A 25,730-nucleotide genomic window follows, 5' to 3' on the forward strand; every position below is an offset into this window, starting at 1 on the left:
GCCTTTCTAAGGCAAAAAAAGGCCCAAATTTCCGGGCACCATGACTCTCCTTCAAATTGAGTTGGGTTTTATTAATAATTTTGTATTTATTTATTTTATTTAAGGCGCATCAACATCTTAGGTCATTGGAGCCCGGAGCTTTTTGCCCTCGTTCTTCGGAGAGTATTTTTTCATTGCAGACAACACTGCCCAACACCAGTAAGCTCTAAAGAGCTCCTAAGAAGGGAAAAATCTATGGGCCAGCAGCTGGATTCGGGAATCTGGGTAAACATTGAGGAAATCCCTACTGTTCATTATTTTTGGTGACTGATTCATAGTTTCAATAGGATGAAAAAATAACTGCCATTTCAGTCATGATAAACTTTATTATGCCGAGCTTTCGACCTAGGGACTGACTAGGTCATCAACTGTTATTAAACCGGCATTAATTTTTCATCCTATTTAAATTTGTTATTACTATTCATTATTTTTGGTGACTGATTCATAGTTTCAATAGGATGAAAAAATAACTGCCATTTCAGTCATGATAAACTTTATTATGCCGAGCTTTCCACCTAGGGACTAGGTCCATCTTCAAGGGTAGGTGTGTTTTCTGCGATTGTTCTGTGTTAAAAAAAAAATTTATCATGACTGAAACTGACAGTTATTTTTTTCATCCTATTGCAATCCCTACCCTAAATTTGAATTTATTGATTTAAGCAGAAAGAAATGAATAAAAAGAAGATTATTATTTAAAGAATTAAATAATTTTGATTATGTGATTATTAAAAGTAACTGAAAGTGAAGCCAGAGAAGAGGCGAACAGTTTGTTTTAAGAGGGAACGATTGTGTAAAGCGTACGTACGGGCCACCACCATAGCGCACTACAGAATGTGGCGCTAGTATGTGTGTAATACGCAAACGTGTGTGTGTGTCAGTGTATGTTTGTAACCGCTCTCTGGGAAGGTTATCCCAGATAGGGTACAATAACCCTTGCGGTAAGTGGGCCAACTGAAGTGAGCGAGGGCTTTAAATCTGCCTCTCTAGCCTCGTTGTAACGGGGTCACAGGGACCCTGGCTAGAGGCTAGGGCAATGCACTCTCTAGTTCTCCCCCACCACTCACACCACTTTATATCGCTGACAAACACACACCACAGTCTCTCCTTACTACAACAATCTTTCAAATCTCCCCACCACTAAATTCAACCAATCCCTACTCCAATTTTTTTTTTTTTTTGTTTTTTGTTTCTTTTAATATCGTTTGGGGGGGGGTGGTTTATAGCAGTGGGATATGCGCACGCGCGTATAATACAAACACAGCTTCCAATAAGTTATATTAACACAACACTCATACTCACTAACACAAATACACATACACTACATATACATATAAAATGTTAGAGGACGTTGGCCCCACGACATCGACCTCATTTCTATGCTGCCACACAAAACGAGTGCCTCAGAGAGAGAGTGTGTGTGTGTGTTAGTACGGCTAAAAAAACCTTAGAAAGCAGCTTGTCAGAGTGACGTAACTAATATGTCTTACCTAACTTCTCAGGCATACACATACTACTTCTTATTTAATTTTCATTTCTTTATTATTGAACAGGCAAACCTCTCTCATAGACTGTCTACGCTTCAGGGAGATCTCAGGATCTTTGGCTTAGATCACCCCCGTATTATTGACCCCGTTGCGTAAAGTCCCATTCTTTTCCGTTTTAAGAGGCACCTCATCAGAGAGATCTCTTCCTGCTCTGCCCCGAGCAGCTGCAGACGCCTTCATTCACGGTTTCCGGAGTTATCTCTTCACGTCCAACTACTAAATTAGGTGACGACAAGCAAATAAACTTTTTCATAAAATTTCTAATATTAACCATTAAATAAAAATCCAAAGCTTAGACACTGGGAATCGAACCCACTATACCGCAATACATCTTTGCTTTGCGGGTCTTGCCTATAACCACTCGGCTACTGTGGCGGCACTAGTTTATAATACTTAAAAAAATCATAGACTACTTCAGATACTCTACCAGAAATATGAAATATAAAAATAAATAAATGTATATATACTTAAACATATGTAAGTATACAAAATTTTAAAAAGTTATTTTACTAAGTTATAACATGTAGGTTGTTGTAATAAATAATTCTTTAATATGTTGCGAGAGGAAACATACACGAGAGAAAGGCAGCTTTAATATAGCAATTTTAAGTATAAAAATAAATTCATAAAAAAAAAAAAACTTGGTGTGTGTAAAAATGGATGCCGAAATGTTGTTAATAGCAAGGCGCCTCGCAAGACCTAGTCTACAGTCGACCTACCGAACACATACACAGCAGTAAGTGTGGCACGGCCTCTAAATGGTACATAACCGAGATATGGGTCGTTCACTTCCAACATTCTCAAGGCGATATTCCTCTCTTTCTCTTTTTTACTCCCTCTCTCTAACAATATACATACTTCTCAGATTCATAGACACAATTATACATAAAGTTTGTTGTTTCAATTTGGTACATTAAACAATTATAATTTCTAATTTTAAATACTTTCAGTTTCACTTTAAGCTGGTCCAAAAATAAGATGATCAACTTGAGCAAAAAAAAAAGAAGATTTTTAGAAATCAGTATGTGTCCTACACTGAGATTATTGATCATGAATCAGATGCTGTTTTAGGACAAGAAATCTCTTCTTGTTTACAAGACCCAGGGATATAACCAAAGTCGTTTTTTATTACTATCAGTTATGCCAAAGGTAAACCGGTGAACACAATCAAAAAGGATATAACAGAGCTTTTCCTCTTCCAGCAGCCCCAATCCTGTACAGAGGGTCTAATGTCTTAATATCCTGAAAAAAAAGAACACGCAAGTTCAGATCAAGTTGCCACAGGCTTATAAACCTCGTGGAAGTCCACGTGGAAGACATATTTGGCTGATATGGAAGCGCATATGGAAGTCTTGGATCCAATTTGGAGTCCACAATTCATCTGCGGAATAACTGGTGGATCCTCCACATCGACTTAATTGAAAGGTCGTACAGATTACACTCAACGACCGTCCGAGAGCGCCTCTACCCCCATCGGCTTACATCTGTCGCCCCAGATTAAATCCTTTTTTTAGAAACTCTCATATAAGGATCTGCCACGTAATTATTAAGCACTAGGGAACTAATCATACTTATGACATCACTTTCATTTGTCATTTTTCTGAAAAGTCTACTGAAACTTAAACATCACCAAGGTGTGAACCTCTACCACTTCTCAACTTCATTTAAAACAGGCTTCATCTAAGCGTTAACAGTGGAGTTGAGACCAAAAAATGCAAACTTTAAGGGGTCACCTTCTTTCTTTTGGGAGATTTAAACGGCCAATCCCTTAATACCTTGAAATATGACTACACATGTTACAACAACAACAACCAACACACTTACATACATAGTCAAGATCGACAGAAACAAGTACAAGGCTAGAAGTGTAAAAAACTTTAGAGGCAATGACTTACCGAGGACACGGAACTATTCAAATAACCTGGAACATTCACGTTATCACGTGGTGGGGGAAAGTATGTTTTCAATTTTATTTATTTTCTAATGAAATAGTGAGAGGGGGTAGGTTTTCTTTTGGTTCTGTTCTCCAGGCTCTGCAGCCTATCAAGACAGTTTGTATCAATATTGTATATGTACTAGGGAAAAGCTATCCTTTTTGCCGGAAGCTGGAATGCCCTATCTTAAATAACTTAAAGGTCCAAAAAATCCATGGTTCGTACGTGGTCGGTGGATTCCTCGGAGATGGTCCAGTGACCATCCAAGTGTTGTCTTTATCCCCTCAATCTTACGACAGCAGGCATCCCAGATATAAATTTAGTTTTAACTGTTCCACTACTACTCTTTGTGATATCCCTGAAGCCGAGGAAGAAGTGAAAAGTCAAATTTGTGGTTGGAGGAGGTCTAAAGAGAGATAGTTACCCTGATAGATGGCAGCACTGGGTATCCCAAACTTAAAAATAAAAATTTCTTTGAACAAAAAACAAAATTTACACTAATTAATTTATTTTGTTCAAAATACCACAGTTTGGACAAAGGTTTCGAATCTTTGATCTGTTATCAAAAGTAACCTTTTCTTTCTCCCTATAGTCTGTGGCCAAGCCAGTTCTTTCAGGATTTCTCTGCGGATATTTCAGCCTTACAATACGAACATGCCATAATACTAAAAGTGAGTTTGCTGGAGAAGTTGAAAGTGTGCAACTACTTGTGATTTTATTTAATTCAAATTATTCAACTAAACTAAACAATTAGTTCAACCATTTATTAACATTTATTTAATACTGACGACCTAAAATAAAAGGAAAAATTAAAAGCAAATCATCTAAATATTTCAGGAATATTATGCAGTTGAATGACCCGACCGACTTAATGACTCAGCCGGGCTAAATGTGGACTGAAAACAGGTGAACTGAACGAACTAATTTTGAAGACTCAGATGTATTTTAATCAATGATTAGTCATTAAAATCACCGATAAAAAGAAAAATAAGAAAAGAAAAACTAGTTGGAATGAATAGAGCACTTGAAGGAAGTAAATCATTTATTACTTTCTTGTTACGTCACGACCAAAATGGGTGAGTCATCACGGGTGGGTTATGAGTCAAAAGAGAAAGGTTTACTTTGATCCAATTAATTTCTGTTCTTTTTTTTTTAGGTAAAACTATGTACTCGTAGATTTCCGGCTATTTACGTATCCACCCGAACTATCTGTTGCGAGGAACCCCCCTGACTCTAAAAAAGTCTTCTTTTTTTACAAAAGTGATCTGTGATGATGAATCTGCCTGCTTTTGATTTTTTTTGCCAAAAAAAAATTGGGCTCCTTATTTAGCGACCGCAGAAAATAGGAAGTAATTTTGTATATAGAATTTCATTTCCGGTGATAATTGAATCATGTAAACACTGTTGCGTTGCTGGATAATTTTCGTGTTCACTACTGTTTTGAACTAACTCGATCCAAGAACGATAACTGGACGGGCTGGATCAGCCGCAGATAACGCTTACAGCTTTCAATTTCCGGAATCATTTGGTTGCATCACCTATGCACAAACTGCAGTTATAAACAAACAAAAAAAGTCTGCAATTTTTATTTTTTGTTTCATTAATTTTTAAAAAATAAAAAAAATTAATGAACTGGAATAATCATAAGATAATAATTTAAAAAGCTGGAGAAACCAAAAGGAAAGAATCTTTAGTTGGTAGTGAGTTAAAAGTGAGAGCCTAGAGCGGCCGTGTGTGGAGGGGATATTCCATCTGAACCAAGTAGAAAGTGAACCCGATCACATCAGACTTCCGGTATAGCCCCACACATCCACAGACCGACAAACATTCATGAGTGAAAGTAAAACTTACCAGAGAACTTTTCCTTTTCAAAAGTAGTCTTCATTTCTTTCACACAGGTTTAGAGGCATGAAATTTTTAATTGTTTGTTTTAATAATCAATCATATAGTCTCTTTAATTGTTTCAGGAAAAGAAATTTTAATTCTTCAGATGATTGTCTTTAATGAAAACTAGATCTTATTAAGTAAAAAACTATTGATGCAACAGAAATAGATTTATATTTTTTAATTGCATCACCAGAAATGCGCCACGATAGCTGAGCGGTTATAGGCTAGACCCGCAAAGTTAAGATGTATTGCGGTACTAGTCTAGGCTTTGGATTTTATTTAATGGTTAATATGAGAAATTTATAGTAAAGTATGTTAGGCGGTGATAGGCTAGACCCGCAAAGCTAAGATGTATTGTTGGTTTAGTGGGTTCGATTCCCCCGGTCTCTAGGCCTTGGATTTTATTTAATGTTTAATATGAGAAATTTGCAGTAAAGTATGTTAGGCGGTGATAGGCTAGACCCGCAAAGCTAAGATGTATTGTTGGTTAGTGGATTCGATTCCCGGTCTAGGTCTTGGATTTTATTTAATGGTTAATATGAGAAATTTGCAGTAAAGTATGTTAGGCGGTTATTAGGCTAGACCCGCAAAGTTAAGATGTATTGCGGTACTAGTCTAGCCCTTGGATTTTATTTAATGGTTAATATGAGAAATTTATAGTAAAGTATGTTTGCTAGTCGCCTCCGTCCACGACACCTAATTTGGTAGTTGGACGTAAAGACTGCCTGAAAAAAATAGGCAATTACTTTACTCATTGTTCATATAATTGTGATGTACGGCCCGAATAACCTGCATAACATTAACAGGTATTTAAGATGAAAACCAAAATTCTAAATTGATTATACTGGAAATCGCTTTGTACTATTGCCAAGTTCCTTAAAATATTTGCTAGCCCATTAAGGTTAACTATGCCAATAGATAATAATCTAGTTACAGGAATCTGAGCCGTTCTCATTCTCTAAAATTAATGGATCAACTTCTCCAACATTTTCTTCAGAATATTGATAAAAGGAAAATCAACTACACTATTTCCCGAATGTCAATATCCTCCAATCTCTAATGTTCATTATCTATTACATGGAAGAAATGTCTATCTTAATTTCACCTCAATTTGATAATTTATTAGTAAATGAGGAAAAACTAGGAAAATTTTAAATCACCTTATAATAAGGAAGTATATGGTTATCATTTATCTTAATAGAATTTAGAACAACTTATTTCTGTTAAAATGAGACTAAAATCAGTGTCAATGACTTCCTTAAGTGAAATTTGAAAATGAAATCAATTTGGAATTTTCTTGGAAAATTAATTAAAAAGGAAAAAAGAGAAATGAAATTATTTTTTGAATTTATAAGAAATTGTACTAAAGCATTTTGCAATGTGATGTTAAAGAAAAATTATTTATTATTTATTATGGTACATATTAATTTTTATTTTATTTATTTATTTACTTATTTACTTATTTAATGTTTATCTTTTATCTCAACCCACTAAATTAGGGCAAACTAACTCTGGATATGAGAAATATTTGTTCGAGTTGAATGACTGATAAGAAATTTAATAGATGCTCAAGTGGGATAATCAAAAAAAGAAGACGATATGGTTACTGTTAGGCTGTACAAATAAATACACAAGTGGAGGGGCTTCAGAATAGATACTGATGAGGGATTTTATAGTATTAATACTGTAAAACTTAAGATGCCCCAAATTACAAAGTAAACTTTACTCATGGATTGCGAATATTTGTTCGCTCGCGCACCTTTTGTGCACCTTATAAATGGCGATGATTATGTATGTAGAGAAAGATTTCGATGCAAATTGGGGCAAATTCACAGCCACCCCTCTTCCATCTCTTAAACACACACATACCACAGACTTGTTAGATCTTCCTTCATACCACGAAAATAAGGAAAACGCAATATTACAGGTTATTTAACCGATAAATACAATGTTAATAACGTTTAACGTTAATACAACGTTAAAAACTTGTAAAATTAATTTTATCCATCCTAGTAGACATGTTTAGTGTAATCTCTAGCAGGTTTAAGACTTGCATCCATGATCAGAGTGCTAGAATAATCAGTTTGGTGTAGAGATTTTGTGTCATCAAGTTTAATGCTGTGATGGTAACAACTGAAAATCCAACTCTCAACAGCAAACTAATTATTCTACCAACCTGAAGATGAATTAAAGTTCGAAACTGGCCAGTGGTTATAATAAACAATGCCTCCTACATCGGATAAAATCAAAGACGTTATCCCTGCACTGTGGACTCCAATCAAACTTGTAGCAAAAAAAAAAAGAAAAAAAAAGTTAAAAGATGTGAGAATTAAAAGCTCCATCACCCTAAATCGGAATACCCATCCTCTCAAAGTCCTGTTTTCTACTTTTTTAAGATTATGTGTTCTAGTCAGGTTTTTGCCCAATATCTGGGAACCACTCTGGAGGTACAATGAACATCCTGCTCATTTTTTTCAGAAGTTTTTTTTTTTTTTCATTAAAATCACTTTTTGTTGTATTTCTTTGATTAACTTTAATAACTTCGTAATTCATTCTTCAACGTTTCGATTTCTAATCCCACTTTACCAGGTGAAAGCAAAGTTGTTCGTTTCCGTGAATTACTTATTTATTTTATTTAATTTTTTAAGCTAATTATTCTGATTTATCCACAATTCTTTTGAATATACCTGTAAATTCTAATTGTTAATTATTTTATCTCCAACTTTAACATCTTACAGGATCGATTAATACCAGCAATGTAGTTCTGTAGCTGGAAGGTGAACTATGAATTACTATTGGGGTTTCAATCAACTGTTTAACCTATCTTATCGCAATAAAGCTAGCGAAGAAGATGCACAATTTGGACAAAACTATTGTTTATCAAGATTTCCATGTAAGAAAACTCGTATCTAGGAAAATTTTCAAGATTTAAATCAATCATTTATTAAAAGAAAAGCTTATCAACAATTATGATGACATCATGATGATCTAATAATATAAAAATAATAACGAATTAAAAAAAATAAAGGGGAACATTATTTATATAATAATGTACTTAACAAAAAATAAAGAGTATGTTTAAACAAATAAATGTAATAATTTATGAGATTATTAAAAGAAGATATACAAAAAAAATATATATATATTAAAAAGGACAAATGTAGATGTTATGTGCGTGTAGTAGTAGGAGTTGACCTAGATGGGAGTTGCAGGCCAACGACCTGCCTAGAGGTTGATAATACAGCCTGTATATATGTATATAAGCCTGAAGCAGTAGGTGAGGTGTTGGGGTTGGGGAGGGGGAAGCCTAACAAGGACAACTGCCGTCGGCCCAGATATAGTGACTCTTGTCAGAGTGCTAGAGAGAACGTTGCCCTCTCAGTGCGCAGGCTCACTTCTTGCTATTCACTCTCAACCCTTCATCCCCACCACTTCCAACAACGGCCTCTTCTTTTTCTTTCTCCTCCCAGCCCCCCCCCCTGTAAAACCCCTTTTTGGGGGGAATCCACTTTTACTTATTCCTCTTCGGAGACTTTTTTTTTTTTTTTTGTTTTTATTCGAGTATTTATTTTTTTAAAAATGTATTCCCATAGGAATTATCCTTTAAGAACAATCCACCTACTGGGTGGTAGGAGTTTATAAAGCAGATCCAGGTTATCTGGTGGCTCCCCTATTGCTTGTCCCGGACAAGCCCAGAGAACTTGGGGACATAATTTTTTACCCAGCTTCCAGGAATAGAGGAGACTGCTCCCATATCTCAGTCGGCAATATAAACCAAAGGAATGCTGGTTCAGTTAGGGTACTATGTTGCTGAGCCTGTCAAAGGGCAGGACACTTTTGTAGGGATACACCCTCTAATCTTTGGGAAAGCCTTGAAGATGGCTCCCCAGTCCCTAGGTCGAATGCTTAGCCAAAAATAAATAAAAAATTTTGTTACTGAATTTGGCAATATTTTTTACTTTTGGATTAATGAATCAGTCGCCAAAAACGATGAACATCATTCAATAATTCAATGAAAAAAATCGAAGGGCAACTCGCCTAGATTTGAACCCAGGTCCTTCAGGTGAACTGCCTTGTAAATAATTTTTTTTTTTAAGGCTTAAAAATTGAAAAATACTCCGCGCCCTAAAATAAAATTTTAATGATCACTGATTTATTTATTATAAGAGAAAAAAAACAATGTAATTTCAATTTTTTTAAAAACAGGAAATAAAACTAACGTGGGTTGAATTAAATTTTACGAAAAACTGAAATGGTAAAAAGTAAAAAATGAAAACTGTGGAAGGGAAAATAGTTATCATCAATAAACTATTTTAGATAAAGTTTAAAAAAAAACAAACTGTATATTTGTATTTTTGTACAAATATATAAATAAAAAGGGAATGACAGAGAAAATAACAAAATGATTCCTTAAAATATCGTATCTTTAAAAAGATGTAATAATAATTAAAAAGAAAAAATGAAATAAGGACATAATTGGGACATATCGATTATGTTATACGTATGTTATTGAACGATAGTGACAGTTTATGGTATTGAGATTGTATGTGTGTGTGAGTGTGTATGAGCGCGAATACACAACCAAAAAAGAGAGAGGTTATTGCCCTGTACGGTTATCTCCCCACCAGTGACGCTGTGACCTACATCCAGAGAGGAGCTGACTCTCAAGGAAGCCTCGTCGTACGCACGCACAAACATATAGCATGCAACACTTAATACAAATTTAAAGTGAAAACAAGCTTGAAGTTTGAAAACAATAAATAATTAACCCTTCTTAAAAAAAAAAAAAAAAAAAAAAAATCTAAAGACCAATCCTGTATTATTTTTCAAAAAACTAAATCCTTAATATTATCATTTGAAATAGTGGAAGATGAACTACTAATTTCTCTTACTTACGGAAGTGGAAGTGTTACGATCACTACGAACAACCGGAAGGAAATGATTTACTCATATACTTTTAAATTTATCCAGCAACATTAACTGTACTATCGAAATTATAATATTCTTTGATTTATTATACATCAGTTTAAAAAAAAAAATTATAATTTTGTTTTTGTAGTCAAGTTTACGTCTAGAAGGTGGGAGAAAATTTTCTGACAAAGTACCATAATCACAAGAAATGGAAAATTAAAAGTAAACGTTTTAACATAAAAATAAATAAAAAATAAATTAAAATAAAGAAACTTTCACTTTATAACCAGTAAAGACAAAAATAACAAGGAAGGTTTCAATTGGTTATAAAAAGAGAGGGGATGCACATATCAATTCAACAATTGAAGCAAGAATAAACCAAACAAAAATTAATAATAAATAAATATGTGTGTGAATAAAAATTAAGAACTTAAATACCTGCTAAGACTCTTCCTAATAGATCTTGAGTTTGATTGGCCTGATGAGGCCTAAAGTTGGTAACTGTCATGGCACTGATAATAAAGTCTTTTTGTCCCTATATTTATCTTTAACACAGCCGTTTTCTTTTCTTTTTTTTTTATTTATTTTTATTGTTGTCTTATTTTTCTAAATTTATTAAAAGTTTTAATAATATCTGGGAACTGATAAGAACCCGCTAGAAGTTTTTCACGATTGGCTGTTCAGAATGCTTCCTTGATAAGAAGATCCTGAAGTAAATATAATCCGTGATTTAGAGTGGGGGGAAGAAAAACAATGCAGTATACGTATTTATTTTATTTCCGGTTTTTTGTTTATAACCAGTAAAACAAACTGACATACGTACGTAAATAATTCTTATTAAAAAAATTGAAATTAAAAAAAAAACAATCTATCCAGCGAGATTAGGGGCTACGAGTGTTGTAAAACTACAACTAACATGTAGTTGTATACGGTAACGTTTGGAACAGCTGGCAACTTGTACGCGGGCCTAGCACTGCCGCCAGAATAGTCCCCCCTCCGCCCCTTCACAGAAACTGACCCCCTCCACATGGCTGTCCGCTCCCCCTCTTTTTTCTCTAAGCACGTAAGTTTTTTTTTTTTTTTTTTTCCACCTCACAGAGAAAGTGTAACTTTGATTGATGATGCTGTTAAAATTTTGGGATAGAAGAATGAGAGATTGGAGAAAAAAAAATCTAATTTGCTTAAATTTCTCAGATGATGATTCACAAAGTTCGAATAGATTTTTCTTCAAATTTTGAGAGATCTGTACGTCACATGACGTAAGGTGGAAGGAAGTCCAATCCTACCCCAACTCAGAGAACTGTTCTATAACGAATTGTCGAGAACACTCTCACTACTTCCGGGTGATTTCAGAACGATTTCCACAGAAAACTCGAACTTTGCACGATTTACGATACCTTATAATACTTAGAAAAGCCAGAAAAAATAAAAATAATATATGACAATAATAAATAAAATATTTTGAATATTATAAGATGTAAGATAACATATTGAGTGACTAGCGGATGTAGAACACGCGTCTTATTTATATCCGTCGGGAGAACACAGAGCGATATATCTGGCCACCTAAATAGTCTCCCTTCACAATTGGCCCATTCAATTAACTTCACTAATTAAGATCATACAGCTACTTCTAATGGAGCAAATTAACCCCGTGTAATGTTCAGGTACTAAAGAAATGGACGCGATTGTATAGTTGAGCCCTTTGTATTGATAAATGAACGATCTGGTTTTTTTTTCTTTCGATTCGCACCCATGGGCCATAGGAGATGATATCGAAAGTACGACAGTCGATAAACCAACTCCTTTCTGACAGGAAGCGATATTTGAGGCGCGGTGCTCTGGGGATAAGAAAGAGTTCATGTTCAAATCTTGTGAAATATTTTTGCATTTATTGTTATTAATATGGTGGCAAAGGGGATAGCTCAGATCTTGGTGAGGTTAGGGACAATTATAGGGAGCGTTAACAATACGGCGGAGGAGTTTTGATTGAAAGGATTGGATGTGGGAGATATTAGAGGGTTTAGTTGAGCCCCACAGCTCTGATCCGCAAGTCCAGATGGGTTTAAGTTAAGTCTTGTTCAACGTTAGTTCGTTGGTTGTCCATAACTTTTGTTTAGGTGATGTCTTTTGAGTCAAGTACGTGGGTTCCAAGTGAGCCCTCTGTCCAAGCAGATACCCAGGTAGAGTTTCATTCCCAACAAAAGCTGGTGATTCGAGAGTTCAAAACTTCCTAAAAAATCCTGGAGATCCTCTCGAGTAACTTCCCAATTTTTCTCAACTCTCCTTTCCGAGCTCTACCAACCTGAGCACCAAAACAAGAAAAGGAAAGTGCCTTTTTCCTTAGCCTGGGCAACGAATATCCCAATGTCTCTCTCTTACCTCGTATACCATGTGTCTCATGTAAACTTACAAAGCCTTGTGTAGTTAAAGTAGCTTGTCAAAATGTTGATTATGTAACTGATTTATGAAACAAGTTGTTCATTAAATTGTCATCTAATAGTTAATATCTTTAGTGCAATCGTCTAATGCACGTCTTTGATGTGTCTATTACACCGTAATATCATTTTGAAAGTAAGAAATACAATAAAGTAAGGTAAAAGTGATAATATTCCTTGACATTTGAAACAATCGCTGCTGATTTTCATTTTGTTTTGTTGGTCGAGGTTAGGTTGCGTTGTTTTTCATTTTAATGTTCGTCTGGTTAAAACATTCAAGGAATCTTTTTTTGAGATTCTAAAGATCAATTTTATTATTTTTTCTTCAAACTAAGAGTTTTTAGCATTATATTTGAGTTCCAATGAACTCAAAAACACTAAAGTAGCTCTCACTACTAACCAGCAAACAACTGTCAGAAAACTAAGCATTTTTTTAAATTTTAGAATAAGTTTTAACCAAAACTATTGTAAGCAAAGTGTAGTCTAACAAAGATAAGATAGTAACTGGTAAAGACTACGTGTACGTCTTTTGGATTAACTGGGTAAGAAACATTGGTCATAAAATAGGCCTGGATTGCCAAAAAAAGAAAACGAAACCTTTATCAAGCCTATACCCATACCCAGGAAGGTATTTTGGTAATACCAAAAACCTAGAGAGCTTAGAAGCAAGTACTGTTAGGACCATACATCCCATTTACAGCTCGAATTGACACTCGTAATATCCCAGCTAAAAATCAAAATCTAATTTATGGCAGGCAATAAATTTTGAATAAAATGAATAAGGAGATAAGATGCTGCAAATGCTGCCATATTTTAACTTCCGATTTTTTTGATGAAAAAGACTTTGAAGAGTATTGCGTTGGTCTGAAATTACGTCAAAATCTGGTGTGACATTTTCTTGCTGTAGTTTACGAAGTTAAACTTTACATTAACTTTACTTTTTGTACTAAAAGCAAAATACTTGAGATTAAAAGAAACGAACATAGACGTTAAAAACCAACCAACATATTGCTATTTCCGGTCAGCCATTTTCCTTATTTTACGCATTTGATTCTTCCTTTCGCGCATTACAGCCCATAAGAAAGGGCTCTCTAGCCTCCTCCAGTAATTTGATTCTTAATTGTGATTTAATACGTTCATATTATACGACCGGAAATGCCCTTAAACCAATTTTACCGCAAAAAAAATACTTCAAAATGGATACTTTTAATGAAAATTTGACTAGATCGCGGATGCATTCTCGTATCTAGTAAGATGGGAAGAGGAAGTGCTTGCTTGGTCCAGAACTTTTCATTTCCTTCATCGTATTGCCAAATCATCAGTGCTAGCAATAAATACTAAAATTGATTTCTCTGTTACCGCATAAATGCGCAATAAAACAATAAAACACAACAATTGTACACTATTTGATACACAATAAAGGTGAAAGTGCATTTAAAAAAAAAAATATATATATATAATAAAACATAAAAACAGGTTAAATTAACCAGTTAAAGAATGTTTACTAACTGTAAATAATTAATTTCCCGCCTTAAGTTTAACACAGCGCGCCATATTTATGTTTCAATTGTACACTTTCTCCATTACGTAGTTACTTTCTTTTTCGTTTGCGTAAAGTTTAGGCGGACTTTTAATTAAACAGCTGGGAGATAGAGAGAAACTACAAGCAACAATCTTACTGGGTCGATAGCATCTGGAATAGAAGTAAAGGAACCACAAAGTAGAGGTTTGAAGTGTGGGTGGAGGAGGGGAAAAAAGAGTCAAAGGCTGGTCTAACGCATTTAGTAAAGTAATGCCTATTTTTTCAGGCAGACTTTACATCCAACTACCAAATTAGGTGTCTTGGACGGAGGCGACTAGCAAACACACTTAACTGTAAATTTCTCATATTAACCATTAAATAAGATCCAAGACCTATACTAGTACCGCAATACATCTTAGCCTTGCGGGTCTAGCCTATAACCGCCTAACATACTTTACTCATATTAACCATTAAATAAAATCCAAGGGCTAGACTAGCACCGCAATACATCTTAGCTTTGCGGGTCTAGCCTATAACCGCCTAACATACTTTACTATAAATTTCTCATATTAACTATTAAATAAAATCCAAGGGCTAGACTAGTACCGCAATACATCTTAGCTTTGTGGTCTAGCCTATAACCGCCTAACATACTTTACTATAAATTTCTCATATTAACTATTAAATAAAATCCAAGGGCTAGACTAGCACCGCAATACAACTTAGCTTTGCGGGTCTAGCCTATAACCACCTAACATACTTTACTATAAATTTCTCATATTAACTATTAAATAAAATCCAAGGGCTAGACTAGTACCGCAATACATCTTAGCTTTGTGGTCTAGCCTATAACCGCCTAACATACTTTACTATAAATTTCTCATATTAACTATTAAATAAAATCCAAGGGCTAGACTAGTACCGCAATACATCTTAGCTTTGCGGGTCTAGCCTATAACCGCCTAACATACTTTACTATAAATTTCTCATATTAACTATTAAATAAAATCCAAGGGCTAGACTAGCACCGCAATACAACTTAGCTTTGCGGGTCTAGCCTATAACCACCTAACATACTTTACTATAAATTTCTCATATTAACCACTAAATAAAATCCAAGGGCTAGACTAGTACCGCAATACATCTTAGCTTTGTGGTCTAGCCTATAACCACCTAACATACTTTACTATAAATTTCTCATATTAACTATTAAATAAAATCCAAGGGCTAGACTAGCACCGCAATACAACTTAGCTTTGCGGGTCTAGCCTATAACCGCCTAACATACTTTACTATAAATTTCTCATATTAACCATTAAATAAAATCCAAGGGCTAGACTAGTACCGCAATACAACTTAGCTTTGTGGTCTAGCCTATAACCGCCTAACATACTTTACTATAAATTTCTCATATTAACTATTAAATAAAATCCAAGGGCTAGACTAGCACCGCAATACAACTTAGCTTTGCGGGTCTAGCCTATAACCGCCTAACATACTTTACTATAAATTTCTCATATTAACCATTAAATAAAATCCAAGGGCTAGACTAGTACCGCAATACAACTTAGCTTTGTGGTCTAGCCTATAACCGCCTAACATACTTTACTATAAATTTCTCATATTAACTATTAAATAAAATCCAAGGGCTAGACTAGCACCGCAATACAACTTAGCTTTGCGGGTCTAGCCTATAACCGCCTAACATACTTTACTATAAATTTCTCATATTAACCATTAAATAAAATCCAAGGGCTAGACTAGTACCGCAATACATCTTAGCTTTGTGGTCTAGCCTATAACCGCCTAACATACTTTACTATAAATTTCTCATATTAACTATTAAATAAAATCCAAGGGCTAGACTAGCACCGCAATACAACTTAGCTTTGCGGGTCTAGCCTATAACCACCTAACATACTTTACTATAAATTTCTCATATTAACCACTAAATAAAATCCAAGGGCTAGACTAATACCGCAATACATCTTAGCTTTGCGGGTCTAGCCTATAACCACCTAACATACTTTACTATAAATTTCTCATATTAACTATTAAATAAAATCCAAGGGCTAGACTAGCACCGCAATACAACTTAGCTTTGCGGGTCTAGCCTATAACCGCCTAACATACTTTACTATAAATTCCTCATATTAACCATTAAATAAAATCCAAGGGCTATACTAGTACCGCAATAAATCTTAGCTTTGCGGGTCTAGCCTATAACCGCCTAACATACTTTACTATAAATTTCTCATATTAACTATTAAATAAAATCCAAGGGCTAGACTAGTACCGCAATACATCTTAGCTTTGTGGTCTAGCCTATAACCGCCTAACATACTTTACTATAAATTTCTCATATTAACTATTAAATAAAATCCAAGGGCTAGACTAGCACCGCAATACAACTTAGCTTTGCAGGTCTAGCCTATAACCGCCTAACATACTTTACTATAAATTTCTCATATTAACTATTAAATAAAATCCAAGGGCTAGACTAGTACCGCAATACATCTTAGCTTTGTGGTCTAGCCTATAACCGCCTAACATACTTTACTATAAATTTCTCATATTAACTATTAAATAAAATCCAAGGGCTAGACTAGTACCGCAATACATCTTAGCTTTGCGGGTCTAGCCTATAACCGCCTAACATACTTTACTATAAATTTCTCATATTAACTATTAAATAAAATCCAAGGGCTAGACTAGCACCGCAATACAACTTAGCTTTGCGGGTCTAGCCTATAACCACCTAACATACTTTACTATAAATTTCTCATATTAACCACTAAATAAAATCCAAGGGCTAGACTAGTACCGCAATACATCTTAGCTTTGTGGTCTAGCCTATAACCACCTAACATACTTTACTATAAATTTCTCATATTAACTATTAAATAAAATCCAAGGGCTAGACTAGCACCGCAATACAACTTAGCTTTGCGGGTCTAGCCTATAACCGCCTAACATACTTTACTATAAATTTCTCATATTAACCATTAAATAAAATCCAAGGGCTAGACTAGTACCGCAATACAACTTAGCTTTGTGGTCTAGCCTATAACCGCCTAACATACTTTACTATAAATTTCTCATATTAACTATTAAATAAAATCCAAGGGCTAGACTAGCACCGCAATACAACTTAGCTTTGCGGGTCTAGCCTATAACCGCCTAACATACTTTACTATAAATTTCTCATATTAACCATTAAATAAAAAATCCAAGGGCTAGACTAGTACCGCAATACATCTTAGCTTTGTGGTCTAGCCTATAACCGCCTAACATACTTTACTATAAATTTCTCATATTAACTATTAAATAAAATCCAAGTGCTAGACTAGCACCGCAATACAACTTAGCTTTGCGGGTCTAGCCTATAACCACCTAACATACTTTACTATAAATTTCTCATATTAACCACTAAATAAAATCCAAGGGCTAGACTAATACCGCAATACATCTTAGCTTTGCGGGTCTAGCCTATAACCACCTAACATACTTTACTATAAATTTCTCATATTAACTATTAAATAAAATCCAAGGGCTAGACTAGCACCGCAATACAACTTAGCTTTGCGGGTCTAGCCTATAACCACCTAACATACTTTACTATAAATTTCTCATATTAACCACTAAATAAAATCCAAGGGCTAGACTAATACCGCAATACAACTTAGCTTTGCGGGTCTAGCCTATAACCACCTAACATACTTTACTATAAATTTCTCATATTAACCACTAAATAAAATCCAAGGGCTAGACTAGCACCGCAATACAACTTAGCTTTGCGGGTCTAGCCTATAACCACCTAACATACTTTACTATAAATTTCTCATATTAACCACTAAATAAAATCCAAGGGCTAGACTAATACCGCAATACATCTTAGCTTTACAGGTCTAGCCTATAACCACCTAACATACTTTACTATAAATTTCTCATATTAACCACTAAATAAAATCCAAGGGCTAGACTAGCACCGCAATACAACTTAGCTTTGCGGGTCTAGCCTATAACCACCTAACATACTTTACTATAAATTTCTCATATTAACCACTAAATAAAATCCAAGGGCTAGACTAGCACCGCAATACAACTTAGCTTTGCGGGTCTAGCCTATAACCACCTAACATACTTTACTATAAATTTCTCATATTAACCACTAAATAAAATCCAAGGGCTAGACTAATACCGCAATACATCTTAGCTTTACAGGTCTAGCCTATAACCACCTAACATACTTTACTATAAATTTCTCATATTAACCACTAAATAAAATCCAAGGGCTAGACTAGCACCGCAATACAACTTAGCTTTGCGGGTCTAGCCTATAACCACCTAACATACTTTACTATAAATTTCTCATATTAACCACTAAATAAAATCCAAGGGCTAGACTAGCACCGCAATACAACTTAGCTTTGCGGGTCTAGCCTATAACCACCTAACATACTTTACTATAAATTTCTCATATTAACCACTAAATAAAATCCAAGGGCTAGACTAATACCGCAATACATCTTAGCTTTACAGGTCTAGCCTATAACCGCCTAACATACTTTACTATAAATTTCTCATATTAACCACTAAATAAAATCCAAGGGCTAGACTAGCACCGCAATACAACTTAGCTTTGCGGGTCTAGCCTATAACCACCTAACATACTTTACTATAAATTTCTCATATTAACCACTAAATAAAATCCAAGGGCTAGACTAGCACCGCAATACAACTTAGCTTTGCGGGTCTAGCCTATAACCACCTAACATACTTTACTATAAATTTCTCATATTAACCACTAAATAAAATCCAAGGGCTAGACTAGCACCGCAATACAACTTAGCTTTGCGGGTCTAGCCTATAACCACCTAACATACTTTACTATAAATTTCTCATATTAACCACTAAATAAAATCCAAGGGCTAGACTAGCACCGCAATACAACTTAGCTTTGCGGGTCTAGCCTATAACCACCTAACATACTTTACTATAAATTTCTCATATTAACCACTAAATAAAATCCAAGGGCTAGACTAGCACCGCAATACAACTTAGCTTTGCGGGTCTAGCCTATAACCACCTAACATACTTTACTATAAATTTCTCATATTAACCACTAAATAAAATCCAAGGGCTAGACTAGCACCGCAATACAACTTAGCTTTGCGGGTCTAGCCTATAACCACCTAACATACTTTACTATAAATTTCTCATATTAACCACTAAATAAAATCCAAGGGCTAGACTAATACCGCAATACATCTTAGCTTTACAGGTCTAGCCTATAACCGCCTAACATACTTTACTATAAATTTCTCATATTAACCACTAAATAAAATCCAAGGGCTAGACTAGCACCGCAATACAACTTAGCTTTGCGGGTCTAGCCTATAACCACCTAACATACTTTACTATAAATTTCTCATATTAACCACTAAATAAAATCCAAGGGCTAGACTAATACCGCAATACATCTTAGCTTTGCGGGTCTAGCCTATAACCGCCTAACATACTTTACTATAAATTTCTCATATTAACCATTAAATAAAATCCAAGGGCTAGACTAATACCGCAATACATCTTAGCTTTACAGGTCTAGCCTATAACCTCTCGGCTAACGTTGCGCCTGTCTATCAAATTTATATTAATAATAATTTCCGTTTTTTTTTATGCCAGTTAAACCGAAAAATACGAGTTATAAAAGAAATGAGAGCAGAGTGCGCCAGAAACTTTAATGACCATGGTTATTGTTAATTAGATCAAATGCTGGATGAAATAGCGCTATTTTGGTAGAAAATAGTTTGCGGAGGAATTTTAAAGCTAGCTTATTCTTTAGCTTATCAATTGTATATCCAGGTTTATTTTAATGTGACTGTTTTTGAGATCTAATATCTACCAAAAATAGAAAATAAACAGGAAATAGAAAAAAAGCTGGCTGTACGTAAAATGAGTTGGAAAATGTTTAAATCCGATTTTTTACAAAAAATCGATTTTAGCGGAAGTACTAAAAAAAATTAAAAATATAAAATATAATAATAAAATAAAGACATATACATGAACACAATTTGAAATGTAGGGTTAGGTTGGCGCCCTAGAATTGGGGCGTGTTGATTCTTGATTTTGCAAACAGTATAATATGTTCTCCGTGTGTGTGTGTGTGTGTGTGTATGTCTGTGTGTATATATATAGTATTATGTATAACAGATACACTTACAAACACCATTCGGCGGTTCAAGACACAAAATATAGGACACTAGAATTGTAACCCTCAAGAGTTCGTTAACCGGCCTTACTTGTTGTAAAACTGGGTCAATTCTTTTTCTCTTTCTCTCTTGAAACATGTTTACGCTCTCCTCTCTCTCTCTCTCTCTCTCTCTCCCTTCTCATTCAACCAAACCACCCTCGCCAATCCCCACTACCATTTACCATGTTAATAATATTGGCGGCCGAGATGTTTGCCTACAGAATAGAGGGATGGTGGGGGAAAACACACACAGAGAACTAATACATAAACACCATTTACACACATATACTCATCTATATTTACTCACATTTTTAAATTTTTTTTTTTAATAAACTGTTAAAAAATATACTGTACAACATAACTTCTTGGTAAAAATTATAAATATATTATTTAAATAGACGCAAATTTGTCTCACTATATTTCAAAAATTTTATATTTTACTTACGTAAAATTATTTTTAAGAAGAAATTTGATGAACATCGGCTACATACCTGAAATTAAAAAAAAAGAAGTATGATTAGAAAGTAGAAAAACAAAAACAAAGGTGTGAAAATTCATGAGATTTTCTCCTACACCTAAATAATTACAATTAAAAATCAATGTTATACCGTATTTTCCACCATTTTTTTTGGTGACGAGATTCATTAATCCAAAAATATGTAAGAATATTACCCAATTTCAGGCATTAATTTTTAGGCCAACCTAGTACCTCAACAATCAGAACAGAAGATAGATACACCAACCTTTTATCAAAGAGGAGAAGCAATAATTTGAAAAAAGAAAAAAAGACAAAAAAAAATCAACGAATTAGAAAACAAACAATTGAATAAACGAACTTAAAAACGACAAAAAAAAAGTGCAAAACGCCCAGAAAGCCATTCTTCTAACCAAATATAGGTACTTGGCAATTGCAAGATTGGTAACACATTTGCAGTTTCATCATTAGATAATTCTGCATAGAAAAGAAAAAAAAACCGCTATAAGCGAATAGAAACTAAGAAGTTACATCGCGTTTATTTAATAGCCGTTGCACACCCAACCATATGTTTTACAGCTGTAGTAAAATTGATATTTTATTTAATAGAAATTTCGTATATATGTTAGGTATATATTTCACAATTTTTTTCATAAGAAATAGTGAGCTAGTTTGTGAAAGTGCATTTTTTGATTATTTTAAACATGAATAACACTTTATTCCAACAGGAAATACTCACACGACTTTCTCTTCTCAATTCTCAAGGAACTGACGTTATAGGAAACATTTTAACTTCCACCACAAAATTTTTCAGAAAAACTGTTTATTTGTTACCATTTTCAGCAACCTTTTTCTCGAAATCTATTTCATTTATGTTGTAGCAAAAAAAAAAAAAAAAAAAAAAAATACAGTTATAAAGGAAGATTTGCCCTTTATTATAAAGAAAATTTGGGAATTTTATCTTGAATAGAAAAAGAGAAAAAAAATGGTCAAAGTTGGGTGTTTTTTCAACGTTACGCTTTTTCGTGCAGTTATTGACGATCAACCCTTATACAACTGTCCTACAGGACAGTTTTAATTATTATTTTTATTGTCAATATTATTATATCAGCAATTGTAACGCTACAAGTAATTGGGATAGCACCGAACATGCACATGCTAACAATGGAGAACAACAGCAATTGTGCTGTGGTAACTGCTCTGGTCACTCGATGAGAAAATCGCGAGGCTACTAGCGTTTTATCCACTCTAGAAGAATTAACTCTGATGGTGCGGGATGAGAGAGATGTCGGAACAAGGAATTAGTGTGGAATTGCAGGGATTGGTGGAATAAGGAAAATGATTTAATAAAACTTTTTTCTTTTTTTTATCTGCGTAAGAAGTTCAAAGAAAAAGGGCCTATCTTAAATAAAATCGCAAAAAAAAAAGAGGAAAATCCATTCTGTAAAATGGTATTTTCGGCAGTTTTTTCGAACTTATTGAAAATCTTAGCAATATATTTAACCCTTCTTTTAAAACGAGAGATATTTAAAACTGTACTTAATACTCAAAATGTCCTCCAGAGAAAAGCCCATCCTTCCTCCTTTCCTAGAAGTGCCATTATCGAATTCCTCCCCCCTTAAATGTAACAAATATAAATTGTAGTCCACCTTGAGCACAAGATTTATACACAGTTTAAAGGAAGTCGTTGGAGATTTAGTAAGAACGGAAGGATTTACCTTCTAGAATACCTAGGAGATGATACAATCAGTCTCTTGGCTGCAGTGCCCAGGAAAACAGGACTTACCGCTAGTTTTACTACTGAGTAAAATGCTAGACCTAGTAAGAAAGGGCGGAAAAAAAGGAGATACAAGATTTCCTAGAGGATGGTACAATAAGACTCTAGGCTGCACTGTCTTGAGGAACAGGACCCTCTTGTCTTACTGATGCTGGAACTTGTAAGACGGAGCGACAAGAGACCGTAACTGTTCCAATAATAATAATACTGGTAATCTATCTATTATTGTATAACTCCCTTTTACCTCACCTAAACTAAACTCGTTTAACACTTCCAAACTAGATATTTTAGTTGCCAATTCATGTAAATGAGAAAGCGTAATTTTTTACAGTTCCGATTGGTTAAAAAAATGAATTAACGATTGATAATGACGTAAACTTGAAGGAGATATCAAGAGTATGAATGAAAGCAAAGTTGAAATTACATTCGCACGTACATTATGCTCCTACAAGCTACAATTTCATTCAATAACTCCAGCTCTAATTGGGCTGGATTCACTCTTCCATTCATCAATCCTTCTTTGTCGCACATGTGGTTATACCTCTCTCTCTCTCCGTACCTAGTGAGTAACGCCTCTCCTGATAGGGTATCCAACTATCAAATGGTAGTAAATAATTGGTAAATATCGCCAGTGTACAGATAACTACATATACGTTAGTTTTCTCTAACATTAAATTACGAGCAAAGTGGCCGTTATCTTTTTTTTTTTTTAACACTAATTAGGGAAAAAAGTAGGTTCATTCTTTATTTTTAGTTTACAATTTCATTCAAATATTTTTCATTGATTAAGGTTTTGAATGGAAAAATTATCAATAAGGAAATACTCAATGGGAACTTGTTCCTTCTGCAGGAATATGGTATTTATTTGTGAGTACACAATTTAGCATGCGTAAAGCATACTGAAACAACATCTAGGGTCTTCAGCAGAGAGGGACGGTGTGGTGTATTGGCTTATAAGTTCGAGCTAGTAAGTAAGATCCCCAGTTCGAATCCAGCGTCTATCTATTTTTTTTTTAAATTATAAATTTGTAAAATGTTTTAATGAGCTTCAACCGCTCGTCCACGAAACCTATAATTTAGTAGATGAACGTTCCATCTTCCGGAAGTGAGATCTTACTGGTACGATTTTTTTTTAAAAAAAAGATTTATTGAGTCAAACGATTTTCTTTTATATTCCTTTACTTTTTTCGAAGAGGAAACCATATGTTTAGGTCCCTCTCTAAAAAAGAATTACTTTAGAAGTAATTCAGTATATAAAGTTCCACCGTCTGTAATATCAAGTAATATAGAAGGCCATGTTAGAATTCATAGTCAACAGAAAATTGGTTAACTATAAGACCCGTTCAGGAGATTCTTCACTTCCGGTCAGACTATTCGGAATAAATTCGTAAAAAAAAATGCAGACGTTTTACAAAAAAAGAAAAAAAAAGTTATGCTTTTTCCATTAATACGCTTAAAGTTTAATCAGTTCAAGGGCTTTAAGGGAAACTGAATAGAAGCAATAAACCTTTTCAGGAAATTCGCCCTTAGGGTCCCTATTTGCTTGTAACTCGGAACTTTAACCAATTTACCCAAACGTGCTTTAAACTATTTAAGTATTTCCCCTTTTTTGAATAACTTAACACAAACACACCCTGCACTGTTTTTAATCTAAGTATTTCCGGTCAATTTCAAAAAATAGCAGTATGAGAAAGTAAAAAATATATACGCACGAATTCATAGAATATTAACTCATATATTCTGTCGGCATAGAAAAGGTTGAATAACCTTTAGGCCTAATTTCTAAATTATGTTTGTATTACACATAGATACACAGTTCAATGGTAGGTGAGACAAGGGCGCCACACTCGGCTGGAGTTCGCCCTACTCCTGCCCTCGTAAGTATTCGCAATAGTTTACCAGGGTGGTGGGGGGAGAGATGGATTTCATGACTGTCTGTGGAGAATTGTGTAAAAATGCTGCTTTTATTATTTTAATGTTTTCAAAAATCCTAAAACTTACGACTGCATTTTAGTCAAAAATTACGATTTAAAAAAAAAATTAAAAAAATTTCCAGAAATAGTAAGCAAAAAACCGCTTGTTTGAAAACAAGCAGAACTTATAGTGTTGCATAGCAGAGTGAATTCTTCAACAGTCACTTTCGCCGTCAGCCGTGTGTTACTCCTTCTTTTACGCCATGTTTCCAGTCTCTGGTAGTGTTGACGTAACATCTAGACGTAAGTAACTCGGGTGAACCAGCCCGGCCTCTTAACTGAGTCACCTCTTGACACAAATTCTACTTTATATTTACAACTATTTGTATTTGCCAGTAAAAGAAGGGAAATGGTGGGATTCTTGGGAAAACGTTTCCCCAAATCGAGTTTTTCAACGTAAATATTTGCGCAAGTTGGTAAATGAATTATTTATTATTGAGTGACTCATTCACATGGTTCTCTTATTATTGCAATTTTTGGTAACAAACTTAATGTAAAAACTCTTAAACACAAAGAGGTGTAAAGTTGCTGGGCTAAGGTGATCTAAAGGGCTAAAGGCGCCTTTATTCGTCCTTTCCCTGTTCCCTAATAAAACCGAACATCTAGGTGTCCCCAAAAAGTGCACTCAGGACTAGCCCCACAATGCTTATCGGCGGTTTGGCAAAAAAAAAAGAAGTGAATATAGCCCCAAAAATTGAGACTAGTAACCGAAGAAGATCAGTATGAACAGACACTGTGGTTCACAATAGAAAGGGCAGAACCGCTCCGGAATCTGGAACGAGATAACACTCATCCGATGGTAATGTTCAGCATTCTAAAAACAAAAGCTTGTGACTTTGAGTCCACTGGTTCAGTTATTTTCCCTCCACTGATGAGTCCACGTCATTTTTCTTAACCAATTGAACTGAATATTTACAGCCAACAAGTTCCTGAAGGACTCAATAATTAAGTTTAAGGATAAAAAAAAAGAAATTGTT

At 34.5% G+C, this 25,730-nt stretch overlaps 1 protein-coding gene across 3 annotated transcripts in view; it reads right to left on the reverse strand.

Moving 5' to 3' along the window:
• The window catches only part of Eip75B (Ecdysone-induced protein 75B), a 139,181-nt gene that overhangs the window by 49,045 nt on the left and 64,406 nt on the right, over window positions 1–25,730 (reverse strand). Inside the window, exon 1 of one of the 3 annotated variants that reach the window (XM_074116158.1) lies at window positions 21,137–21,188. The exons of 1 other annotated variant lie outside the window; for it this stretch is intronic. In XM_074116158.1, the coding sequence (XP_073972259.1) occupies window positions 21,137–21,173 (37 nt within the window). In that variant the 5' untranslated portion in view covers window positions 21,174–21,188. Of the gene's footprint in view, window positions 1–10,753; window positions 10,839–21,136; window positions 21,189–25,730 lie in introns of those variants that run through there. One more of the 3 variants, XM_074116157.1, reaches the window with a different exon arrangement.

This window comes from Rhodnius prolixus, unplaced genomic scaffold (genome assembly GCF_049639745.1).
Source record: "Rhodnius prolixus isolate KJV_2025 unplaced genomic scaffold, Rpr scaffold_13, whole genome shotgun sequence".
NCBI classification, from domain to species: Eukaryota; Metazoa; Arthropoda; class Insecta; order Hemiptera; family Reduviidae; genus Rhodnius; species Rhodnius prolixus.